The sequence below is a fragment of the Alligator mississippiensis genome, chromosome 14 (genome assembly GCF_030867095.1).
Source record: "Alligator mississippiensis isolate rAllMis1 chromosome 14, rAllMis1, whole genome shotgun sequence".
Taxonomy (NCBI): Eukaryota; Metazoa; Chordata; order Crocodylia; family Alligatoridae; genus Alligator; species Alligator mississippiensis.
This window is the reverse complement of record NC_081837.1, coordinates 9,242,541-9,269,324: the sequence shown is the minus strand read 5'-3', so window position 1 is coordinate 9,269,324 and position 26,784 is coordinate 9,242,541. Positions and strand designations below refer to the sequence as shown.

General features: G+C 44.0%; 1 protein-coding gene across 4 annotated transcripts in view; it reads left to right on the top strand.

The window, feature by feature from the left end:
- PITPNM3 (PITPNM family member 3) overlaps positions 1-26,784 on the top strand; it is a 317,984-nt gene that overhangs the window by 89,414 nt on the left and 201,786 nt on the right. For all 4 annotated transcript variants that reach the window (XM_059717443.1, XM_059717442.1, XM_059717441.1 and 1 more), the window contains exon 2: positions 7,154-7,249. In XM_059717443.1, coding sequence (XP_059573426.1) covers positions 7,154-7,249 — 96 coding nt within the window. The remainder of the gene's footprint in view (positions 1-7,153; positions 7,250-26,784) is intronic.

Below are 26,784 nucleotides of genomic sequence, written 5' to 3'. Positions count from 1 at the left end.
CTCCTTTTGCCCACCGCTTGGTTATACTCAGGTTGAGTATAGTCTCTGTCACCTGTGTTTTGCTTTTTTTTTTGCAAAAGGGTGCTGTAGTTATTGGGAGAAGGAAGAAGGATGCGACAGCTCTAATAAGCACTACTTCTGCAGTTGATGTTGTTTTACATTTCAGATTTATTTTCCAATGAGAGGTGAAAATATCACCTTTTTTTTTTTTTTTGTCCTACTGGTGTTTTAGCCTAGACCTCTTGGTGCAGAGCAGAGATAAAGTCAAGTTATTTACCTTGAATACATTGTGTTTTTACACTGATTGATGTTACCACAATGAAAAGGCTTAAGCTGAGCAAAGCACTCCTTTTGTACTCTTTAAGAAGAGATTTAACCACAACTTCCCTTTCTAGTTTTCCTTCTTAGAGAACATCAGGAAAAAAGGACTAAATTGGAGGTGGGATCAAAGCTGCCAAACTCTGGATGTACATTCAGCCCCTGATTTCCAAGACTGTGATAGATTCAGGGCAAGGAGCGATGATGGCTTGATTTGATGTTTTTTTAGAATAAATTGACATGACAGTGGATTTCCATTGAATCAACCAGGCATGATTTCAAACATTTTGTTTCGGAAGCAAGCAAAAGATTCTTTGCGTCTCTGAGAGATCAATGCTTTCCCTTTTATTAAACTAATTAATAGCACTAACTCGCATATAACTCATTGTTTCATTTCATTTAGCGAAGTTCTGAGGTTCACCGAATTACGCTGGTTATGATGTAGGTGGAAAGATTACTTTGTATTCCAGTTCCCATTAGCAAGCATGAAAAGACACTTTATGGGTAGATAGTAGCTAAATTAAAATGCGATTATAACAATTTTGGTAAGTGGTGTTGCTTGTTATGTAGCTGCAGGTTGATGTTTCTCAATATGGCAAATAGGAAAAAAAGAAGTCACTATTTATCAAGAGTTAGTGCAAGGTCTCAGCAGAAGACTGCATGTCTATCTTCTCTCCCCTCTAATTCTCCCCCCCGAAAGCCTGAAGGCCAAATACTACAGTAACACTGTGGGTAAATGTTGAGTTTTTACTGGAGACTCCTCTATTTATTGCAGCAGATAATCAGTGCAGGCATCAATGTCCCTTAAAGTGTGGTCAGGCCTAGATATTCATGACAAACCACACTGTTCTTGTTCTCATTCTTCAGGCAACCTAAATGCATGTTAGACAAGTTACCAAAATGATAGTTGGGGTAGAATAGCCTTTGAAATAAAGGCAATGACTGGAAGCAAGAAATAGGCACTATTTATGGGCCGGCTGTTAATCTATATTGAAACACTGACCCTTGCTGCCATGATAAACATATTGATGTTAATCCACTTCAGTCTCTTTCAAAAGGTGGAGAAAAAGGTGGCATAGGGAAGAAGTGAGGGAGAATTGTAGAACAAAATTGTATTTTCTGTTGGCTCTATATGGTTTTATATATAAAATGTAGGTTGCAAAGGAAGCGGCAAACTGCTGCTGAACGGTAGGAGCCATTGATTATTTCCCATGCTTTTTCCTCTAGTCCTGCTCTTCTCACACTGTCCTCTTATTTATAGTAGGAGAAGGGGTTATGGCTGCATGCTGTTAATGTTGATGAGCCAGATGGGTGGCCTTGGCAGTAATTAACAGCAAGAATTGCAAAAATGTGCAGCTACTGAAAAGGAGGGGGGGGGGGGGGGAAATTGTTGTCCTGCTTCCATTTTTGAATGGCTGGCTGACATCTAATTATGCCGTGGTGCTGGCTGGCTTGTGCTTGTGTAATGAAAAGACACCACTTTGCAGTTATGTGAAAGGCTGGGGTCCTGAAGGATTAAGAAATGGCTTTGTTTTGATTTATGATCCCAGAATAGCAGCCACATGCTGGCAAACATTAGCTCCAAAGCAAGGGTAATCAAAGCAAATGTGAAGAGAGACGGGAGGGAAATGTAACGAATTAATGTGATGCCACACTTGGTTTCTCTTTTTCCCCGTTTTCCGTAAAAAAGCAAGGTAATGTTTTCTTCCAAGGCAATGTTATCTTGTAATGCAAGAGCGTAATATAGGTAATGACATGGCATTATCAATCTGAACTTTGCACAGAGCCTAATCCTTAATAAACATAACATCTAATCTTGCAAGCATTTATAATGTGGCATATGGCAAAATCTTCTCCTTCTGTAAAATTAGTGCAGGTCCATTGCTTGCAAGGAAGATGTATAAGTTTATATCAGTAGTGCTTGCTACCCTGAGATGTAATACTTGCTAATATGGGACATCTGGTAGCAGGTATTTGCAGTATTGGATCCATTGATTCAGAAGTGATGCCTATTCTAAAGAGCTAACAAATGTTAGTCAAGACAAAGAATTGCTATACAGGATGGCAGTATAATAGTTCTGGAAAAGGACAGATGAAGAGGGGTTATTGGAGAAGAGAAGGTAAAGCATGTTTCTTGAAGGAGTGGATTTTAAGGCAGGATTGGGAGGCCAGGAGTTGGAGTCTGGGATGCGGTTATGGTATGTGTTGGATCTTGAAAATTGGGTTAAATGAAGCTTATGGTTGGGATATAGAGATGAGTCAGGAATTTTGTCAAAATACATACTTTTTTTTTCAACAGAAGATACCAATTCCACTATGAGAATTGCCAATGAGGAAAAATGATTTTGGTCCGGACAGAAGTTTTCTGTTGGGAGAATCAAAATAGTTAATTTTAGGCCACTCTAGCCTGTTTGACCTGCTATGGTATCTTGGCTTTAGGTAATTTTAGTTCTTCATGCCCCCGCTCTATTCTGGCTAGGATCAAGGTTTGGACGTTATCTCCCAGAATGCACTGCAGTTTCCTCCCCGATTGAAAGGATATGATCACGAGGGAATGCACAGGGTACTGGAAGCCCAATTCATGAAAGAGAATAGGGGCATGAAGCAGTCCAAGTACAACTTCTGTGAAAAGTGTCAGCTCCAGAGAGAAACAAATTAATATTAATCCAAGCTAAAGTATTTTAATTTTGTTTAAAAAAAAAAAATAACTAAGAGGAGTGGGGTGGGGAGAAGTCAAAAAACATCTTGACATTTCTTAATTGATTTTTTTTTTTTATGTTCTGTGTAAATTTTTTATCTTTAATTTTTATCCCATTTTGAGGTGAAAACCAGCTTTTAAAATATTAGAGTTTCTCATGGGAAGGAAATTATATTTTTTCCCCCAAATTGAGCTGGTGGATAAAGGAAAAAGAAACTTAATTCAGAGGTTCAGATAGAGGTGGGATGTTCAGATGTGCTTGTTGGTGTTTCTTGTGTCAACATGCAACATTACCATCCACAGGAAATGCAGTTAATAAAAGAATGACAGCAATGAAGCTAGTGATACCAGCATTTGAATTAGTTCTAACACTTTCACGTTTGAAATGGAAATATAAGGAATTTAAGCAGTCCTGATCCCCAAAAGAAAATATAAAATAGCTTGTCCTTCAGGCATTTTGCTGTACACTGTGGAGGGACACAGCATGAGTCCCCAAATTTTATATTAATTAGGCATGACGCTCAATTAATTCCTGCTTCATGTACTTTTCCAGCTTAAATTAAAGGAAGTCCTCTTAAATTTGGGAGTGCTTCGCTGTGAATGGACATTATTTAATAGGGAACAAAATTAGCATTTTTTGAATATTAAGCTAAATTAGCGAGGTGTTGCTCCATGGGTGCCATTTTCAATAGCTATAATGGGACACGGTAAGTTTATGCACGTTGTTTTATATGTATATCAAGTGGGCTATATGAGTAACAGTATACCGCTGCCTCATGTACACACGTGTGTATTCCCAGACATGTGGACATCCCGTGTATGTTGCCTCTACAAGAGGCGGTTCAGATGGATAGTGTAGAAGCTGTTGTGCCTACTCTATGCCCCAGTAATATTTTTCTGTATGGTTGACTTTGATAGCTTTGCATCTGGAGTCTGGCCCGAAGTACCCTTATCAGACCTGTATGCTCTGAGTCCCATCATGTAGAGCAGTCCTAGTCCAGCTTCCTTGGTTCACAAAGCAGCAGACCTCAAAAGCAGGTCATTTTGATTTACAATGTATGCCCACCTCTGCTTTGGTCTGCAGTAGGTATTCTGGTGTGTACCCAGCCTCTAGGGTAGGTACGTTGCACTAGGCTTTGCTATGTAAGGCCTTTCTCCAAGTTGGTGTTTCTCGGGCTGGTGACCTCTTATTCAAAGCACAACAATTTTTGTTCTTTTTATTTTTGTTTAAATATAGTAAATATATTGCTCATGCTGTCTAATCTCAGTGTGTTTCAAGAGGTTGATGGAGAATAGTTGGCCTCGAGGGAGTCAAGATGTATAGGGAGTGAGATGTTCTTTGCTGTGGTTTGCAATAGACTTTTAAACACCAGTTGCCTTTCATGATGTCCTTAGCGTGGATTGGTGGGGAGTTAGTGACTCGTCGTTTGAAAAACATTGCTCTAGATGGATGTGTCTTCCCTTCTCGAGCAGGTTTAATTCAGACCCAATCCCAAGAATTCGATCCTTTGTAGGTTTAATGGAGCGGAGGGAAAGATAATAATGTCTACAGTAGTAACATTTCACTTTGCTTCTTGGTATTTTCTAAATGGAAAAACTTTTTTGCAAAGTTCTCACGGTGGAGATGGGGGAATAGGAAGAGAAATAATAAAAGAACTTCGCTGTGCTCTAAAAATAGGCATACTCAGCCATCCCCAAACAGCCTGAAGTTGTAAGAAATACCAACCTGTGCAGCTCTGGACCCTCTTCTACATATTTTTATTGCAGGTTCACTAAGGGATCCTACATAGAGATCAGAGTCTTATTGTACAAAGCAATGCATCAATGCATAGTACAAAGATGGTGCTTGCCCCAGAGAACCCTATTTTAGAGTCTGTTCACATGTGATGATACGTCCAAAGGATGAGGTAATGATTATACAGCTTGGCAGGCACAGGTGTTTTTCAGCTTCAGTCAATGTGCAGTTAAACATTTTTTTTTCCCCCCTCGGCATCCAGTGGTGCAAAAGCCAGATGGATATTTTGGAAATTCAGTCTAAAAGGCTCTTTTTCTCAGATCTCTTGTGCCAATAGTCAGCCCAAAGAGACTCATTAGAGTTGAGATGCAACTCCCTGATGAGAGAAGCTTATAATGGGAGTGTAGGGCTGACAGGACTAGGTGCGAATGCACCGCTGTAATAAACATTTTCATTTTCTACCAAATGTTTTTGCACTCTGAATTCCTACATGGGCTGCGGTGAGAGCTTAACATGGCAATTAGGCAGCTGTCTAATGAAAGAGTGGTTCAGAGACCATCAGCGCATCTCTTTAGGACAGAATATTTTTTTTTTCCCGGTTGGGTTCCAGGGGGAAGGCTCAACCCTTTGATCATCAGAGTTTCTTTTCCCTCAGTGGGAGAGAACAAGGAGAACTTTTGGTTTTTGTTTAAAGAAGGATTTCTGATCTACCTGGGAAGAGTCCTTCCCCATCCCCCCATAGCAATTCTTAGGTTAAATATGGCCCCAGATGTAGGGGTCTGTTGTATCCCTGTTGAGGTCTAGGAAAGAAGCAGATACAGCTTCATCTGCATAGAAGATTAAACAAGCTAATTTTGTTAAAATCCATATATAAATGAAAAATTGAGTAGCTCATCTTGATTTCTTGGCTTATTTACTTTTTAAATATAAATGATGGGCCTGATCTTCATAGTAAGGGTTGCCAGGATCTGGAACGGGCTCCCAAGGGAGGCGGTGCTCTCCCCTACCCTGGGGGTCTTTAAGAGGAGATCGGACAAGCACCTGGCTGGGGTCGTCTGCCCCAGCGCTCTTTCCTGCCTAGGCAGGGGGTCGGACTCGATGACCTATTGAGGTCTCTTCTGACCCTAAACAACTGTGAAATCTCTGATCCTGGTCTTCCCATGGGTTTGAATGGGGGGTTGCAAACTGACATACTCTAGATAAGGCTGTACTACAAGGCATTGGCAGGACACTAAGTGAAGTTGGTGTATGTAAAATGTAAGAGGAGGGGTGGAATTGGGGGAATATTACTTAGCCTAGGGAAATTGTGAACAATTTCTAGCTTTCTCTCAGCACGTGGTGAAGCTCTCTGTGATCTGTAGACGGCCAGGCCAATATCATATGGCGTATTTCAACTCTCGCAGATATTCTTCATTTCCCAGTTCCAAACTGTCAGGTAGCTTCTACTGCAGGGGTGGGCAAAATGCGGCCCAGGGGCCGGATGCGGCCCACCAGGCCATTCTATCCGGCCCATGGGGCTCCTAAAAATTTTAGAAAATTAATATTTATCTGCCCCTGGCTGCCTATCATATGGCCCTTGATGGCTTGCTAAAACTCAGTAAGCAGCCCTCTGCCCAAAATAATTGCCTGCCCCACTGTACTGCATGCAGGTAAAACAGGTTGGTACGTTTGAGGGCTGAATGAAGTGATTTCAAAATGGGTAATTTTCCTTTTCTATATCCGTGTACACTTTTTATAACACGTTTGGGCTTTCTGAGCTTTGTTACTGTGAGACTGACTTTGCTATTCCAGAATGCTTTGGTCTTCCTATCTTCAAAGGCTAAGATTATATTGAAAACTTCAGAAACACTTTTTCTTTGGTTCACAACAAAGAAAACAATTTTCTTTGCTCATTTGAGGAATCTGCTTAGGGAGTGGAAATTAAGTGTTCTGTGTATATGTCTGCAAGCCAGTCCGATATGTTTACAAAAAGCTGTGGAATAAATTTAGCTTAAATGTTAGCTGCCAAAAGGACATGCTGTTTTACTGCCTTAAAAAAATCCTGTGCCGTTCAAGAACAAATTTTGGATGTGAAATGGCCTAAAAAATTACCTGGGTGGAATTTTTCTTTTCTTGGTCTCTTCAAGTCGCTCCATTAGCTGAAAGTGTCCACTGAACTTCAACCGAGGGCTTTTTAAAAAAAAAAAAAAATCAAATTGAGATAGTTATGTGAGATGTGTAGTGAGATTTTCATGGCGGTGAAAATTCTACGTTTCAAATGGCTTTCTGATTTAGGCTAAAATATGTGCATTGGCCAAAATGATCCTCTTGAGCAATGTAGGAGTTCATTGCTTTTTCTTGGTTTAGCTGGGAGAGGAGACCCGCATAGTGTTGTGCTAACAAGTGTCTGTTTTTATTTCCAGTTGGCACCCGCAGGTTCAGTGGCGCTCAGTGGCACATGCAGCACGTCGTCAGTGATTCTGTGGAGAGCTCCGATGATGAATTCTTTGATGCACGAGGTTAGTACGCCGGTTGTGTTTTCACCTTCCTTTCTGTGGAGTGGTACAGCAATAAAATTAATAGCTTGAGGTTTGTTTTTTTTAATTTTAAATTGTAATCTACCTCCCAAGGTGAGTTTTTATAGCTTAAAAAAAATCCTTGTTCTCCTTCTCACCCTTTTTCATTTCATCCATGCAGTTTAAAATTCACATGCGAGTATGTCCACTGAAATGAATGGGGCAACTAAGAAGGTGGTAATGTGTAGGGTAAGCACAGTGTAGAAAGAGCTATTTCGAATAGCAGAAGCTGTCTAGTTAGAAGCTGTCTAGTTGGACTAATTCACCCTTATCGCTTCTGAGTAGCTCAGGCAGATCTAGACGGCGTTACGATCTAGAACATGGATATACCCTTAAGCCTAATCTAAGGGCCTGAACCTGGAGGGTCCCGATTATCTGTCCAACATCATTTTTGTTGGTCTTTGGTCATGAGTGTATCGGAAGTATTGTGCATGTACAGCTCCTAATAAAGTCTCAGAGCTGCTTGCACTCAGTCCTTTGACAAAGCAGACCCTAGACTTTCATTCTGTAGCTGACAGAATATCTGCTGGATAGGGGATGGTTGAAAACCAAGGAAATGGTACTTTGGGGTGTGAGCTGTAATAAATGTGGATATAACTGGGTCATTCAAAATGCCTGTTTCTCCTTCTATAACCACCTGAGGAGCTCTAGACAACCCAACCGACTTTTTTATCACTGGCTGTGGTAGGCTTTGTTTTGGGTTGGGGCCAATTGTGGGTTTTTCTGCAGGACACTGAAAGGGCTATGAGTCAAACTGCAAGATTTCCTCTTCCAACTTTACCCTTTGGTTCTGCCCTGAGAATAAAAGCCCTGCGGGAAAGGTTTTTTTTTAATTTTTTTTTTATTGTGAAATCTAGTTGTAGTGGCTTTGTACCATGGGGGGTCTTCAAAAGGAGGCTAGACAATCACCTAGCCGGGGTCGTTTGACCCCAGTATTCATTCCTGCCCAGGGCAGGCGGTCGGACTTGATGATTTGCTCAGGTCCCTTCTGACCCTACCTACTATAAAACTATGGATTGCCGAGGCAAAATTATGCTCTCCTACACCATAATAAATGGAACCTCAAGTTGCTTTGAATGCCTGGATTCAAGGGCTGAAGACCAGTGAGCTAAAAATAATGAGCTTTCTCTGGATTTGTAGCAAATGCTGTTTGCTTTGACATAAAAAAAGGAATCTTATTCCACCCTCCCACCCCAACATGCTTGGTTACAAAGTGTGCATGTGTATGGCTTGTTTTGTGTTCTGTTTCCCAAACCATCCCCACCCCCACCAAGAAAAAAAAGAAGCCTAAACCAAACCCACAGGCCACAGCTAAAATCATTGGTGATGCATAGGGGGTGCACATGCAGTCCCTGAGATTGGCGGTGCACCCCCTGCAATCAGCCACTGCTGATGCTACCAGTGGCGCCTGTGGGCAGTCCCCTCTTGCCACCCCACCCTTGCTGCCCGTTATCGGCGGTGGTATCTGCAGGTGGTTGCCAACTGCTGGTTGCTGCTTGCCACTGCCATGCCGCTGCTGCCTACAGGCAGTCACTGTGCCCCCCAGTCTCTGGGAGCACATGGCATTCATGGCTAAAATGCCAAGGTGTTTGTTTGAAAGCACAAAAAAATGCAAAACTCTAGAACGCTTGGTTCAGGGATGATGCCTTTTATTAGACCACCTAAGAATTTGCACAAAAAGTCTTTTTCTGCAAATTCCTGGACACGTGCGCTCTTCCTTAGGCTCAGGAAAAATTAAAGATGGTAAAAAGTCCCCATAGGTAGGCAACAAACTTCATTTTTGCACAGAGGAAGCTGAAGGTGGAAGTCTGTTCCTCTGGGCTCATGAGAGTCTTTGCGAGTTGCTCTTTGATGTGCAGATAAGGCAGGATTCCTTCCCTGGTGGTATCAGATGGCAGAAAGGCAAGGAGGTGTAGAAATCTTTCTTGTTCGGCAACGAAGTTTAAATCCAAAATGTGTTTGAAAACACGTGCATTTCTGTGTGATTGCTTTCAGTAATAGTACATTTAGCAGACTTTTGTTTTTTGTGCAAAAACATTTTGATGCTTTGCAAAGAGAATGGATATTTTATGCCTAATAAGTGAGACTGTCATTAAATTTCCCCATCTGTTGATATTTACAGTACAGAGTGGAGGGTTTCCAATGTTTCTACTCTCAGGCTGAATGTGGCTACTTCTGAGGAGATCAAATTAATCTTATGGATTTATAGGTGCCAACTTCATTATTGTATGACGGTTGGATATCTGGAAATGATTGGTGCTACAAAAGGTAATTGGTGCTTTTAGGCAGTATTTGGGACTTTGCATTGTCTGCTGTCTCACAATAAGCTCTCATAGTTCATAATGTTTTTCTTCTTCTTAGCAGGACTGGTGGAGAACCAGCCAGTTTTCATTAGAGTGCCACCTGTCGGGTTTTCACACTGACATATGTTTGAGTTCAAAGTCAGCATGAAGGAGATGTTGTTTTGTCAAGTTTTTGGTTGCTTCAGAAATATTTGGGAGGAGGATGGGGAGAAATGAAACATCTGCTGCAAGAAAAAGATGACACTACAAAAATGGAAATCTACAGTAAATTGAATGGTACAGGGTTCTGCAAGAATTGTGCTTTCCATTTTTGCTTTCTGCTTGGGGTAGCTGTACGAGTCAGGCCAAGCTGGAACTTGGGAGAGAAGGTTTCTGATTGGAGAGTTGCATTTTTCACTATCAATAAGAAAATCTTTTGTTTCTAAATCAAACAAATATATTGTTACCAGGTGGTGTTAGAACGGTGTTGTAGCCACGCTGGTTAAGGAATTATATGACAGGCAAGGAATTTTTGGGGTGATTTTTTTTTTTAATTTTTTTTAGACCACTAGCATGGTTGGAATAAAGTTTTATTCTTGCATCCTGTTCCCATGCTTAAATTTGGGTCCAGAAATGGGCACATACAACCAACCAACCAACAGTTTTGTAGTCTTAGTGAGGGTTTTGTTAGTATATGGGCAGATCAGCAGGTGTTCTGTAGTGTAAAGATTTTCTTCACACTTGCACATGGTCACCTGAAGAAGAATGCCTTGCATTTGAAAGTGTGTCTAACTTAATCCCAACTATGCATTTGGTCCAATAAAAATAGCACTTCCCCCAAACCTTTGCCTCTTGCATAACAGTGCATTCAAAATGTCATCTTCAAACTCGGTGGAAATTTCTGTTCTTGTTCCTTGTGTACGCTGTTGCAGTTGCACATTGAAGCTGATATGTTCTTGGGGCAGGCGGGTAGCATAGGACCAGAGAAGTTTGAAAGGTGGGATTTGACTACGTGCCATTCTGGAAGATGAGTAACTTGTGTCTGACTAGTCTGGGTTAATAGGGTAAAATTCCCGTATCAACTGGACTTCAGGCTTTCCTGAAACAAGAAAGGTACATATAGTATTTCAGGTTTCTTTTCTTCTCCTAAAAGTCAGGTATAAATTAGTACTTCTAGGCTTTTCTATAGGGACTACGACTAAAAGCTGTAAAGCACTTGAGTCAACCAAAATTTCAGGGATGTTGGGAAAGGTTAACTCCCCTTCAGGCACAGAGTGGAGAGAAGACTTGCCCCAAGTCATGCAGCTGGAGATAAAACACGGATCTCCTGACGCACTTTGACCTGTGCTGTAACAACACAACTCTTTTTGAGAGAGACATTTAAGCGCTATTAATTGGAAACTGCTTGTGGCATGTCTCATAAAGCACGTGGCTTCACACACGATCTGGTTACCTCTGTACACACATCAGAGGGAATTAACACATCTGGACGCTAGCTGCCTACTCTTGACATCTGCCATAAACAAACCAGTGCACCTCTTAGCTGTATCCTCTCCCTTTTTCTTTTAGGCACTAAGGAGTTTCAGCCCATAGACTGCCCTCACCCCTTTGAGGACACTTCAGTATATTCTGAATATCAGCCTAGGTGCTCCATGTTCACAAATCAGAGTCCTCTGCAGTCTGTAGGATTTTAGTTGATGTTCTGCTTTGTGGTGTTTGTGAGAGACGGAAATAATTTTGTGAAAGGGGGGAAATGAAAGTTCATGCCTTCTTTGAGTCAAACTAATCCCAGATCTTGATAATAATTCATTCAGTATATTTAATGGTGCCTTTATTATTTTATTTATTTTAAATTTTTGGCAATTTTTGCCTGTGGTTCTTAGGGTCACCAAACTTGGCTTGGCTCGTTTCATCCAGGAGTGCATTCGATGAGGAGGAACCTTTAGCTGTTCCCAAATTACCTGCACCCACTGACTGCGAGGGCATTCCCTAGATCTCAGCAGCTGTAGCAGGACATGGTATATCATGAGATGCTGCTGGTGTACAAAAATCAGTTTAAGTGGCTGGAGCATTACTTGGTGTAGTAGCTGCCTCAAGTAGCCAACATAATTTCCAATGGCCAAACCTACTACTGTAGGGAGGAGAGATGACCTCCCTTCCCTCATAGTTGGTTGTTTCATTGCTTCTTTCCTGATGCTTTATCTAATCACTGAGATTTGTAAAATGTTAAATAAAAAACCCCTAGAGAAGGAGTTGTCAACCGGGGTTAGGTGTACCCCTAGGGCTACTTAGGTCATAGCGGGTACATGGGGACGGAGTGCGCCCTGGGGCGCGGAAGTGGCATCGACATCTCCCCCAGCACGTTCCTATGCTTCACCTCTTACCCGGGGGATGGGGAGGGGGAGTGTACCGCCTGCCCCACACCTCCCTGTCCCCCACCTCAGCTTGCTCTCTTCCACCTCTTCCTGCAGGGCAGTAGGGTCTGAATGGGGGGTAGGGGAGTGTGTTTCTGTGCCTGTTCCTAGGAGCAGGGCTGGGGTGGGGTGGTCAGGGCAGTGGTGTCCCTTAGTGGGCCGCACAGGTGCTGTCTGGCCAGTTAGCCGGGGGCTCGCATGCGGCAGCTGCTGCTGCTGTCACCGCCCGCCACTGCCACTGTTGTGCTTGTGCTGCTTTCCCGCAGCCGGTTGCATGTGCAGCTCCATGGGCTGTTGATGGGCAGTGCACGATTGACCGGGCGCAAGGCCCATCAGCAGCCCAGGGAGCTGCATGTGCAACTGGCCGTGGGAAAGCGGTGCGGGGTGGTGAGTGGCGGTGGCAGTGGCATAGGGTGGTGGGTGGTGATGGCAGTGGCGGATGCCGTGTGCAAACTCTCCTCCTTCAATGCTGCTGCTATGCGTAGCCCTGGGAGGAAATGGGGGGCATGTACCCCAGGATCTGCATGGGATGCTGCTGTGGGCTGGGGTCAGGACTGTGCTTGGCTTTTCCCGGTGAGGGCTGGGCCATGCTGTGCTTGGGGCGGACAGCAGCGGTGCTGGGAGGAGGGTTGGGGGGAGCTACGGTGAATTTTGGTGTGGCTGCAGCCCATCCCATCCCATAGCCCTGCTCCCAGTGCCACCGCTGCCCACCCCAAGCACAGCCTGACTCAGCCCCCTCCCTCCCCCATGCTGGGAAGAGCATGGTGCTGCCCCAGCCCCAGCCTGCCCTGCATGCAGATCTGTGGGCATGAAACCCCCTTATGCCCTCCCGGGGTATGTGCAGTGGTGGGAACACCCCCCCCCCCTCCCCCCCCACCAGAGCTCACCAGACAAGCTGCTCGCAGCTCCATCCTGCTCCCCACTCCATCCCTCAGCACAGTGGCCTCAATCATCCCCTCCCCCCACACCCAAAAAAAACCCCAAGAAAAAAATATAAGGGGGTACAGGAGTTTGAGTCAGAAGGGGTGCACATTAAAAAAGGTTGAAATCCCCTGCTCTAGACCACTTGCATGTATCGTTCTCAGACACTGTGTTGTACACAGTCTATTTCAGGATGACTCAAAAGTTAATGAAAAGTGATTGAAAGCAATCCTGTATGTTAGGTATGTGAAACTTTGTATCCAGCCTGGGGTTTGGTATGTTCTTACCCTGTCTGAGTTACCTGTTGTTGTTTCCTGGATCCCAGAAGCATGAAAGGTTTCATTGCTATTTGGAGGGAATAAACTTTGCTGGCTGTGATATTGGCTGCCTTATACAAATAACGGCCTAAGTGAAGGTGCGTCCAGTAGCATTTGGGACTGATTTTATGGAACATCAGGAGTAATGCAGTGAATCAGAGCAGTGCCAGATACAATCACATTTAAGCAAGATTGTTGCTAGACGAGTGTTAACGTAATTTCTTGGATAAAATGCATACAGGGATTTTGTGGCTGACAGTTGTGTTAGAACATTGTTATAAAATACTGCTGTAGGGTACTTAGGTGGGTGGCTTATAAAGCGCAGTTTGTCTAGAATGGTTTTGGAAAGGAATAATTTTTAATACAGATTTCAGGGCAGGATATGTCGTATCCACTAGAGAAATCAAAATATGGAACTCACATTTTTTCTCAAATGGATTCAAGAAGTATGGTTTTTTTTATTTTTATTTTTTTTATATCCCAAATCTGTCTCTGTAGGAGCTCACTCACTCAAGGAAGGAGACATTCCTTAGGACAAAGTGACATGGATGCAGAGGTGGGAGGGAAAAAGTGGATTTGCCTATTTTTAGGACATGGAAGACCAGACCACTTAAGTGCCCAGACTGGTTTTGTTTAAAGCAACTTGCTCAGACTAAGTACAGACATTGGGGGAGGTTAAGGAGAGGTTAGATTGAGTTAAAAATAGCCACCTGACCTAAGGTAAATTGGGATGGGGGGACTAGCAGTTGCAGGGGGATCAGAGGGGCAAGCAGAATCTGCAGGAGGGTAGTGGATGTGGGCAGGGCAGCATCTGTGGGGGGGATCATGGGGCTAGCAGGGGCTGTGGATGGTGGTTGGGGGGTAGGTGGGACCTGTAGGCAGGATCCATGGGATTGGGGGAGCAGGCAGGGTCTATGGGGGTTGCTGGAGTCCAGGAGGGTTTGGTGGGAGCAGGGGAACCTGTGAGGGAGTTTGGGGGGGACAAGGGGCTAGTTTTAGCCCCCCCCAACCTGGTAAGCTTACACTCCCATTCCTCCTGCCCCTCCCCACCACTGGGACTTACTTCCTCAGCTTTTGGTGTCGATGAAGTCTAATAAACTGGCATCAGGAGCAGCTTGTGGGATGGGAGGGTTTGGAGGAGGGGGACAGGACTGGCTAGTCCATAGGAGGTGTGGGGTGCTAAAAATATAGCCTAGGTCTTGGGGGGGGGGGGGGGCAGGAAAAGCACAGCCCTGGGACTGGGGCCAGGGACTGGGCTTTCCCAGCTCTGGGGCTGTGCTGGGAACTAGACAGAAATTCGGGAAGTTTAGATTAGTCTAAAAATGGCCAACCTGATCTAAGATAACCCTACTCCAAGGTAGTCTAACTCAGATCAGGTTGGCCGTTTTTAGACTGATCTAACCTTCCTAGAACTTTTGTGCAGTTTGCACTTAGATCGACCTAACTAGGAGTCTAAGGGTGCAGACGGAAATTAAACTTGTTGTGTGTTGGGCCCCTTGAATATGCTCTGAAGCCATGTCCTAACAGAACAGCGCAGTTGCAGAGTGCTCTGATCATGTGACACATTAACCCTCATTGTATGAGGGTTCAAATGAAGATGCTCCAAAGCAGCATGTCTTCATTAATTTATGTCTGCTCCAGTGTTGGGCTGCTGCAACAACACAGCCCAGCCCAGCCCCTGGTGTTGCCTCAGGATGGGAGGAGATGAAGGCAGGGGAGGGACGTCTGTTCTGGGGTTTCCTCAGCTGTGCTGAAGTGAGGGAGGGGCTGGTGGATTGGAGCCCCCACCTTGCGGGGGCTCCAGTTCATTTGCCCCCTCCTGCTCAGTATGGCTAGGGAACCCCCCAGAATGAATCTCCCTTCCCTGCCTTTTTTCCCCCCTCCTATCCTGAATCAGCATGGGAACTGGGAGGGCAGAGCAAAGCTAGGGGAAGAGGATGCAGACACGCATCCTCTCTCTCTAGGTCGGCTCCAAATTGGAGCTTTATCTGCCCCCGCTCGTGACCCAAAAGCTAATGTCTGTTGGGTCAAGAAGATCTGTCTAACTCATGGTGCTTTCTGTGAAGCACCATGAGTTAGAACTGAGTGCTGCACTTCTGTCTGGTGTATGGTCTGCACCTGGGCAAACTAAGTTAGATGGGGTGGCCACTTCTATCATGATCTAACCTCTCTGAATGTCTGCCCATAGCCTTGGGATGTTACTGGTATGCATCTTCAGCAAAGAGAGCTAAGAGGAGAGTTAAGAGAAATGCACATTAAAAGTGGAGAGGAAAGAAAAGATACAGATGCTAGCTGTTAAACAGTTAGCTCGATTCTTTTATTGTACTGGTGTAAATCTAAGGTGACTCTGATATAATTAGAATCAAACTGGTGGAAGGGAGAGAGAAGCGGGCCCTTCTGTGTGTTCCTTTATATCATTTTAAAATGAGTACTTGAAGGCAGATGCTATTTTGGGCCAGTACATTTATATAATGATAAGCTTTCCTTTGGTAACTCTGCCCTTTGCTATACAGAAAACATGCCTTTTTATTTCTGAACAGTTTTAGATGGGTTTAGCCAAGGAAAAGGATACCGATTGAATACAAAGTAAATCATAGGAGTGAACCTCAGTCTGTTTAACAATGGATATGGAAGCCTGAGATTTACATGTAGAGACTTGGACTCGGATGCCACAATTTCCTATTCCCTCCCTGCCCCAGTGTGTGAGATGCATCATTAACTGAAGGAATAGAAAGGCTATCTGCATTTGCAGTTGTTTGCAGAGTCGAAGTTCTGGGAGACTGGCACAAAGGGGAAAGGCAGCAGCAGTTCTAGTAGAAATAAATCATCCATTGCCAGATATACATGTATATTTGCATTTAAAAGATTTATTTCAATTTTGTTTAAATTCTTAAAACCTCTGACAAGGGAGCATAAATTTTTCTGTGCATCTAAGATGATGGATTTTCAGAGAAATCCAATACCTTGTCACCTCTTTAAAATTCTCCCTGTGTTTCCAGCACTAAATAAACTTCACCCATTTCCCTGTCTTTCTATTGTTGCAGTTGGCCTCAGCCCAGTGGCATTTCTGCTTCTACTTTGTGTGTTTAATCTCAAATGCTTCAACTCTGAGAATGCAACAGCAGTGCCAGGTAACCAGGCTCTTCCATAGGTTAATGGCACTGAAGCCTGTTTCTGTAGCACACAAGGGCTCTTTAATGTGGGTATAACTCCTCCTTACAGTGTGGGGCCCACTTGTTTCTCTCTAGTGGATAAGCCACATGGTAGCTTAAAGGGTTGGTACCAGTTTTTATTTATTCATGTGTATTCATTCACCCTCATCTATTCTTTGATTTAGCTTTATGGAGGAGCTGAGCAAGAGATGTTTTTCCTAGACTGTGAAACCTTTTTCCAAATTTTCTCTCCTATGAGGATAGAACTGAATTTTCCCCCCGTTACATAAGGGATTGGGGAACAAGAAGGCAAGGCATTCATTTTTCCTAAAGCTCGTGCACAAGTCCTTTGGTTGCTCTTCGGAAAGCCGATGTCTCTTCACCAGGGATCTGGGTTTCCTGTTTCCCAGGGAAAAATAGAGTAAACTGGCTTTTACCTTTCACCAGAGGCAAACGTGGATTTCCCGGTTTACCAGAGAAACCCATGGATTTTGCTATTTTGCAATGAGCTCCCTGCAGGCTGGCAGTTCCAGTCTGCTGGGAGGGAGTGGGAGGAGGGCGGTGAGACTGGGGGCACCATGTGCATGGGCATGCACATAGCCCCAGGCAGCCTGAGAGCAGCTCCAACAGATAAGCAGGAAGGGGGGAAAGGGGGATTGAGGCCCCTGTAGGAAGGGAGGGAGGGAGCTGGGCAGGGCTGGGGAAGCTGCCCAGCCGGGCGGTGCTTGGGGCCTGGGGCCCAGGGCCACAATGCATGGCTGCAGGGCCCCAGCAGGAAGCAGGACAGGGCCACGGCTAGCTCGTCCAGGTGAAGGGGAGGACCAACTCCCCACTGCCATGTGCACTCCCGAGGGGCAGGGAGGACCCGGGCCCCCCAGATTTGTGCGTGGGGCAGGCGCAGGCTGTGGGCACAGGCTCCCACCCTGCTTCCCTCCCCCGGGGCCTCCACAGCCTGGCAGGTACAACCCGGCTTGTCTGGGAGCAGTGGAGCCACGTGGAGCAGCTCTTACTGCTGCAAGCTCCATGGTGCTTTGGCAATGCGGGGCTTCATTGAGGGCAGCGCACAGTGGCACATGCAGGGGGCACATCGCTAGGGCAGCGGGGAGCTCACAGCAGTGACAGCTCCGCTGCATGGCTCCACTGCTCCCTGCCATGTCAGGTTGCACCCGTTGGGCTGTGGAGGCCCCAGGGGAGGGCAGCCGGGCGGGAGCCCGAGCCTGCAGCCTGTGCCTGCCCCACACACAGATCTGGGGAGTGCTGGTCCCCCTGCCCCTCTCAGGAGTGCATGCAGCAGCAGGGGAGAGCGGGGGCAGGGGACTGCAGACCAAGGTCTGTAGCCCTGGCAGCTGGGGGCCTTCTCCTGCAGGGCTGGGGGAGCAGGGGCTGTGGGTGGCGGGGTAAAGGGCACCTGGAAGGCTGTGGGGGGGAGTGAGAGGCAGGAGCATGGCTAGAAGGCTGTGGGGAGCCTTTAATTTTAATCATGGATTTGTGGGGGTTTATGAAAGAATTGGCAATTTTATATCGGGAAAAACCAGGATCCCTGCACATCACACACCAATCAGCAGAATATTACCATGAAAATGGAAGCAGCTTCCACCTCTTAGGATTGGGCATGTCTGTTTATATGCTATCTGTTTTGCTGCAGTTGCAGCGGGCTGTACTGAACCTTCGTCCAGCTATTTCTGATTCATTTTGATCAATGGCTTGAAATGCACCTCACGACCCCTGACATGAACGCTGACTTGTATTAGGATGGGGATGGAGTTGCATTCTGTCCAGAACTAAAGGAACGACCGATTCCATGGACTAGCCAGGACCGGAAACTTACTAACGATTTTTCTTATGGACTCAAACCTTTGAATTCATTGTTTGTGGAAGAGCCTTGGTATGAACGGTCTGGATTTTTTTAGTACCCCCTCCGCCCCCCCACCGTTGCCTTGTTGTGCTTGCAAGTCTCAAGCTTTGGTTATGCCAGCAGCTAAAGATGAAAAGGAGAGAGAGCTCTGGTGTTCTCTGGGACAGAGAATGCCTTGAATGATGATGAATTGGGGAGCAAAGTGTCAGAGGCTGATTTAATATATCAGCTTGGTGTTTCATGGCAGATAACTCAGTGGCCTTTGGCTTTGGCATCGCTTCTGTTAGAAGCGTAAATGGATTATTGCTGCCATTCAGCAGAATTTTTAATTCCCGGAATGTCTCGGATTCCCGTTCTCAAGTCCTCTTCAGGAAGTTTACTGTTAGTGCTCCCTGCTCTTAGCCCAGGTAAATGGTTCTTCTTTATCAATTTCTACATGCTTCATGGTTTGTAAAAACTGCATTTAGTCCTATTGCCTCCATGGCTGGGGGGCAAGAGAAAAATGTAAAGTTCTGAAGAATGTCGCTGATGTGAAGCTGGAGATTGTGCACAGATGCTACTCAGCAGGACAATGAAGCATAGAAATGTAATGCTGTTTTGTCTTTGGGCAGCCCTGCAAGTCTTCCTGACTCGCTGTTCAGTTAAAAGAGCCTAGTGGATTATATAAACTAAGCAACAGCAGTCTCCAAGAGAGGAGCAGGAGAATGCTGTGCCGGTGTATCTTATTAGCTGGATGAAGACTGCATTGGGTTTGAAACCTGTCTAAGAAGTTACTTGGGGATCAGTTATACCCTTTCACATGCATACAGGTAAAAGAGCACCTGCCCTGCTAGAGCTTTGCAAAGTCCAGGCAGGATCAAGAGCAGCTACCAGTCCTCTGTGCAGGAGGGAATATACAGGCATGGGGACTAGCAGAACTGGAAGGCAGAGAGGGAACAGATTTAATGAACGGGCTTTCCCAGTTTATTTGAATCCAAGTACATCTTTTTTTTGGCATAGTGTTTATGATTCTTCTTGCTGATTTATAAGTGAGAGTCAGACATCCTGAAAGGCAAAGGTTCTTAATAAAAGCTATGCATATTCATATCTTACAATGACTGATGATCAGGGATCGTGGTTTTCTCTGATTTTTAAAAAATCCCCAATTTTCAGTTAAAAAAAATAGTAACCCCAAATCCGCATTTTGCCATGATCAAAATGAAATGCCACTATATACATATCTCTATATCAGTGGTGTTTCATTTAAATCACAGAAAAATGTGGATTTGGGGTGACTGTTTTTAAACCAAAAATTGGGGATTTTTTTTAAATCAGAGAAAACCACGATCCCTGCTGATGATCATGGGCTTTAGACCAGATGGATTGATTTGAAGTACGGCAGGTTGACTCCCCTGAATTTCTCGTGGTTTATGATGTGGTCATGTGTGATCATAGCAAAAACATACCTTGACTTCAGAAACAGGGAATCTAGGCAATTCAATGAGAGAAAATTGGCCAGCAGAGAATCACTTTGGACTTCCATCCCAAATAGATGTCTGGGAAATGCTACCGTTCTTTGCACAGGAAAAATAAAAAGCAATTTAGAAAGAAGCGTGTGGAAGATGAATATCAGCTTGAATTTCTTCCTGTGAGCCAGGCAGGCAAGGTTCTTTGAGTAGACGTGATATCTTTTATTAGACCAACTGAGTAGTTGGAAAAAAGTTCAAGCTTTTGGGCACAGTTGCCCTTCTTCAGGCATAAGGAGTCTCTGCTGGTCTGAGAGCTAACATTTCTACTTGTTTGCACCCCATAGCTGCAAGTCTGCCAGTGTGGAGTATAAACTTTCTTGCAACGTTAAAAAAAGTTTTATATAATGGGAGGTGACGGGCTGAGGTCTAGTACGCAGCCTTTCTATTCCTTCAGTCAATGGTGCATAACACATTCAAACATGATGGTAGTGGTAGAGATCTCACTAAAGTTGCTTTTAACAGGAGATGCTTCAGGGCAAGTAATTTTTATGCAAGTCTTTGAAGCAATATTTTGTCATTAAATATCAAAGACAACGTACGGAACGACGATAACAAAGAGTAACTGCAAGCCCATTTTTTCCATCCAGCTTATACCAGTAATACTACATTGACATTCTACATTATGGATGATGATTAAATTGATTGATTGATACAGACTGTTTAGATTTCATGACTTTTTTTGTTTTGTTACTGCAGATGCTAAATTATTCTGGTTAGTTGGAAATCTAAATTTGTAATCCGCATGGCAAGAAAAGCCATGTAAGGAAGAGAAACAATTATTTTGTTCCGGTTCTTAAGATTTGAATTGCCGGCAATTAGCTCTAGATCTCCAAAAGAAGAAACTCCTTTCAAGTACTCTAAAATACTTAGAATGCCTCTAGAACATCAGCCATGTTGGCTAGCAGGTTGTTCTGCTTGCTGCAATGGTCCTGAGTAGTTTAAAATGGAAAATAGAAATGGATACCCCCAAGCAAGCTAACTCTGAGTTAATGTCAGTCCTTGGAAAAATAAGCAAAGATTTTCTGGGATAATGTAGATAAGAGAATTATAATGCGTGCTTAGGAGGCTGGGAACCATCAACTCAAGATCTTGTCTTGGTTCTTAAAAGTAATGAACTAATTTTTGAAGGCTTTCTCTCTTCCTCCTTGTTTAGTGGGTATTTTTCATTTTTCTAGACTGGAGTGAATCCAACACAGTATCTGAATGAGCCTTTCAGCTGCTTTATGCCAAAAGAACAGGGTACAAAATCTGCCCAGGAGGCAAATTTTCTTGGCCGTTTGTGTACACTTCAAAGCTTTTATTATGTAAGGCAGAGATTTGCTTGGTATAGAAAAGGCCATAGTATGTATGATTGCCAGTAAAATGGGAGGCTCTTTTGTCTCCCAAATGGTAAAATATCTGTTTATTGCTGCATGGATTCTCAGCTGATGAACATCAGTGGTTTACCTGAACTGACAGCCTTGGCTTCTGTATAGATGCATTCACATAACAAAAAGGCTCACAGAAGACTGTGGCTTCCATCAACATGATTACAAGTCCAGCTGATAATGGTAATCTCATAAAAAGAATTATAATGTCTTTTTGATAAAGTCTGCATCCCATTAACTCAGGTTGATCAGAATTAGCCATACTAATCTCCTTTTACGAATAGAGGCATAAATCCAATATCCCATTGTTTTGCTTGAAGGTGATGTCTGGCTGCCTGTCTTTAAATACTGGTACAAGGTTAGAGTCCTTCAGTTAGCCTCGATCCTCCCCGCTGTTCCAGGACTTAAAGATAGGCATGAAAAGCCCAGAAGGCTCTTGGGTCAGGTGTTTGAAAGCTCCCAGGTGCAAGTTTTCCAGACCTGCTGATTTTAAAAACATCCTGGTTTAGCGTTCATTCTTTCCATTTCAGCAGCACCTCCAGGAAGTTTAAAATATTTCATCCGCATTCTGCTTTTTTTCCTCCAAAAGCAGAACAGAAATATGTATCAAACACTTCTACATTTGTTCTGCATCATTATTAACAGTGCTGCTATTTCCAACTAGTTATAGCCAAATATTGTGCTTGTGTTTCCTATTGTCATTTATTTGTTGGGAAAAAACCACCCCTGCCCCAAACATACCGCATCATCTTACTTTCCTGAATTCTTCTGACAATTGGCTTCTCCACTTGTCCTCTATCATTTTTAGCATTCCTACCATTTAATTTCTACTCATTACTGTCAATTTTCTTTTTATTTTTATTCTGTGTTTTTTTTTTTTTTAATTTTTTTAGCTCTACTTTTGCTTCCCCTCTACATCAGGCGGTTTTAAACCAGTGTCACCTTTTTTGATTGTGGAATTATGGTGTTTTTAGGTCACTGGAAGAAACATTTGTGAAAGTGAACAAAAGTAGCATTCACTGGTTTTCTCCCCCCACACCCTGTTAAAGTACTTTTTCACAGTTCACATGATCGTAATTTTTTTTTTATAGGTTTGTGAGCTTGCTCCTTTTAAAGTATGAAGTGCATATTACTGGTTTGGAGATTTGTTTGTACACAACAAACAGTCATGAATGTTTGCACATAAGCAAGTACAAATTATTAGTTCTGTGATCAATTCAAATGTATCTATCAAAATGAGGTGGAATATGAAATTTTGTACAGTGGATACAGCAATTTTGAGCAAGGAAGTTGTCACTTTATGATATTTTAGAAATTCCAAGGACATTTAAGAACGGGTCACAACAAGCTTCCAAAATATATCACCCAGTGTGAAGCCTTCCATTATGACATTGGGGGGGGGCGGTGTTTGTCATAACTGTGTTGGTTTAAAGATATACACATCCCTTCTGATCTTCCCAGCCATGCATTTGCATTTTCACAGACCTGCATTTTGCACAGTGTCTTAAGCTGCTATTCGACTCAGACTCTCCCTAGGCCTGAAGAAGGGTGTTTGTGCCCAAAAGCTTGCGAAGAACAATTTTTTCCAACTGTTTAGTTGGTCTAATGAAAGGTATCACACTTACCCAAAGAACCTTGTCTGTCCATTATGACACAGCTTTTTTGCAGCCTACATTCCCAATATGCATAAGGAGCCAGTCCTCCTATTCTCTAGTGCGCCCTGGTAATGTTATCCCATCCAGTGCTTCCCTCGTTGGATATTGATCCATAAGCATTCAAGGTGACCGAGATGCTTCTGAGATGTCAGTGGCTTGGAAAGGAGTGGTTCTGTTTTAGGAATGGTTTTCCCCTTTTTACTAACCTCATTCTTCCTGAACAGATAAATATCCATGGATTTGAACATTGCAGTCAGGGGAACCTTCCCACTACTAATGCCTGCTATGTTGAATTTATGCTTACAAATGAGTGATTCCAGTTCCTCTTGTTTATTGCCCAGTGTTGCAGGGCACTAAGGTGTCCTGCTCCTAGAAGAGCAGGAACTGCCTGGGGAGAGCCCAAAGAGCCAGGCAGGAGCCCAGGTGCAGGTTGCCTTGACAATTGGCTAAGGAGGAAATTAGTCTGCACCTGCACCTGGTCAGCTGGCCGGAAAGGGAGGGCCCTGGGCCCATATAAACCCCAGGCTGGAGCTAGGGAGGGCAGCTCCCTGCTGGCGGCCAAGGGGGAAGGAGCCCTCCTAGAGTGAGCGAAGGGAAGAGGCCTGACTCAGTTCTGCTCCTAGTATGTAAAGGGGCAGAGCACACCTTACACAGTTTGTGTTATGTTATTGCCCAGGGGCTTATGTTTGGCTGTAGTTTTATAAGACTGGTGGCTTGGGCGAGGCTATTTGGGGAAGGAGGAGGCCTCATTGGGGGCCCACTGCAGCGAGGGCACAGCACTTGGGGTGCACAGACCCCGGCGCCAGCGAGGGCGCAGCATTAGGGGCTGCGGAGAGCCCAGGTGCCAGCGAGGTGCAGAGACAGGGCTATGAACAGCCCATAGAAGACAAGGGGGCCAATTCATAGTAAGGGCCAGACCGGACAATGTCAATGCCATCTGCGAGGCTTGGGGCATGGTAAATAGGCGGTTAGAGCCACACATATAGCTCATTAGGTTGGGGTGTCCCGGGACACCTATTTTGAAACCAGACCCACAAGGGGTCCAGGACCCACAGGGTTCAAGGAAGTCCATCAGGACCATGTCCGACCAGACGTGAAGGCAGCCTCCGTATGTTACATTTTACATCAAGACGTGGTGGATGAGAAAAGAGGGTGCCCATTGGGCTGAATTGGCACGGTCAAGGGACCTTAGGAGATCATGGCCATCCTTGAGGACCCCCATCCCGTGACACCAGGCTCCTGCTGTAAGTGTGTAGGCAATCTTAAGAAATTTCTTCTCTCCATGTCCCTTGGAGCTTTGATTAATTTTGTATCTCAGCATTTTGATTTTGTGCTAAATGAGGGCTCGCTTGTTCTCCCATTTTATTTTTTTAGTTAAGTCTCCCCCTTTAGTTGCTCCTTTCATACCCTCCTGACTGTTTTACTGACTCTAGATTTATTTCTTCTCATTCCTGGCTTGTTTGCTGAAATGCAGCCGTCAAGTAGGATGGGAAAATGGTGGGATGTACACCTGCGCGTTCAAGAGCTCAAGCAACAAAAATAGTTGATCTAAGTGCACACTGAGCTTTGGCATCATCCTTTTCTGTTTCAAATTTTGGAAGCTTGCTAGGCAAACAGAAATGCATGATATGTTGTCTCGGAGACAATATCAGATCAGGTATTGGTCCCATTTTAAACAAACATCTGCTACAAACAGTGCATCCATTATTTGTGGATAGCTGTAATGAAATTCAGACAGAGTAATTTGCTCCCTTGGCTTTCCAGTATGTTGTCGTTTCAAAGGAGGATTGTAAGATTAGTGGTTTTGTTCTTCTTAGAATAATACTGCTTATGAAAACTTTGGCAGATGCAACTTGTATCAATGTATACCATAGCGATTTATATAGATGGTACATGGAGAAATTGAGAAGAATAGGCCACAGGAGGCTCTGCACATGGAGGGCCCATTTTCAATACCCTTTCGCCATAAATATTTCTTTTTTAAATGAATAGACTAATTATGGGAGGCAAGGGGCACTACAGAGATAGGACCAGGGTTCTGTTCTTCATCTGTCATTACCACGCTGAGTGACCTTGGAAGATTAATTTCACCCTCCCGTCGCCCTTGGCAGAATGAGATAAGAGACTTCCTTTGTAAAGTGCTTTGAAATCAAGGGTCATGTCTGCACTGCTAATTTACAGTGTCAGATAGTGCTGTGTTGAAACATGCCTTACTCCTCCATCCATACTGTCTCCTCAACTGGAAGTAGTGTAGCTGCTTTTAGTGTAGTGCTCTGGGCAGGTTGATGAGCTCTGCTCAGAGGCAGGGGGGCCACATTTTACACCAGCGGAAACCCCAGGTAACTATACAGTACTGGTTTCCCCGAGTTACTCTGGATTTTCAGTGATGTGACGACAGAATCTGGCCCATCACAGACTTGTTTTTTCTTGTTTTTATTTTTCTTATTTTTTTGGACAATTTTGGCATCCAGCATGCTAGGTTTACAATTCAAAATCTGAAAGCATTTTCAACTAGGACCCCAAATGTGTTTTGCCTCCTATTTAGCTACCTGGTTCCAGAGATGTTACGGTTAGAAATTTGCTGACAGTTTTGCTGAAGATCAAAGAGGCAATGTGGAATCCAGCTGGGTTTTTTCTCCAGCTGAATGTAGTCTGCAGTGCTAGCAGAACTGAAAACTTCTCTGAGTGGTGGTACCCTTTTAACCTGGGCTGACAGCCTTGGCTTCTGTATTGATACATTCATATAATGCAGAAGCCATTGAATTTGTGACTTAAATTTTAACATGGGTCATGGTTGGGCTTCCTAGCACTGTTTACTCTTGATAAATATTTTTGATATCTGCTGTCTCTGTGTAAAATTGCTAGCTGCCTCTTCCTCTCCGCAAGCAAATCTCCTGAAGCCTAATTGTAACAAATGGGGGACTGAATGAAGTGAGGAGGATCTGGAATTTTTCCTGGCCATCTTGAGTAGCACAAATGATGAGGATCAGGGACCCTCAATATAGACTTTGGGAGCTCTTCACAAGAAACCTTTAAAATGACCTGTACATCTGCTGTGGGAATCTTCTAATGGCTTGTTATTTCAATTAAGTGCCAGTTTATTGAAAGCAAAATGATTTTTCTGGAAGAGAAATTGGGGAGAGACTTCGTTAAAATAAAAGCAAATTTTTCCTTGATTCTTCATTTTTGAAACAGTTTTTTGCATTGAATGTTATACCACACAATCCACTGCATAATTGTAGAGTAAAAGAATCGACGTGGGAAGAAGATCTGTCAATGCAAAGCAAGATAGGTTTTGCCATTATTTTACATCGGAAGTTATTTTTTTTTCTGTTGAATCATTTTGGGAAGGCAATGGCAACGTGCTGTCTGAAATGGATAGCACTAATGACAACCTGTTTCCACGTGGTGCCTGGTGTCGGGGACCCAGATCTCCTGCCTTCGAATGCAAGCGGTGACTCCTGTTTTGGTGAGCATGAAGCTGATAATGATTTTCTTAATGCTTAACAGCACTTCCTTTTCATAGTTGCTGTTTACAACAAATTACTTTGTTAATAAACAGTATTGTACCTATGAGCCAATAGCTCTGTGCGCTAATCTCTGTGCTTGGTCAGATAAATCTTATCTCTTTAGTATCATAAGCTGACAATAGTCTCTGGGCTTGAATTTAATTCCCTGATATGCATGCTGAGCACCTACTGAGAATAACCAGAGATGTGAGCACATAACGGAGGACAGTTAGAGTTTGTATCTGGTTTCATCTTCTTAGTCTCTCTGATTAACCATCTTTCCCTACATATTTGCTACTTCTGTCTAGAGCATTTTCAAACTGGCACGCACTTAAGGCTGAACCGAAGCCCACTAAAGTGAATGGAAAGAGTCCCGCTGACTTCATTGGGTTTTGCTTGGGGGCATTAAGCAAGAAAAATGTTTGTTTCAAAATATTACCAATATTGAGAGGCCCAAAATTGGATGCCGGTGTGTTTTGCTGCACTAGCATTTCAAAG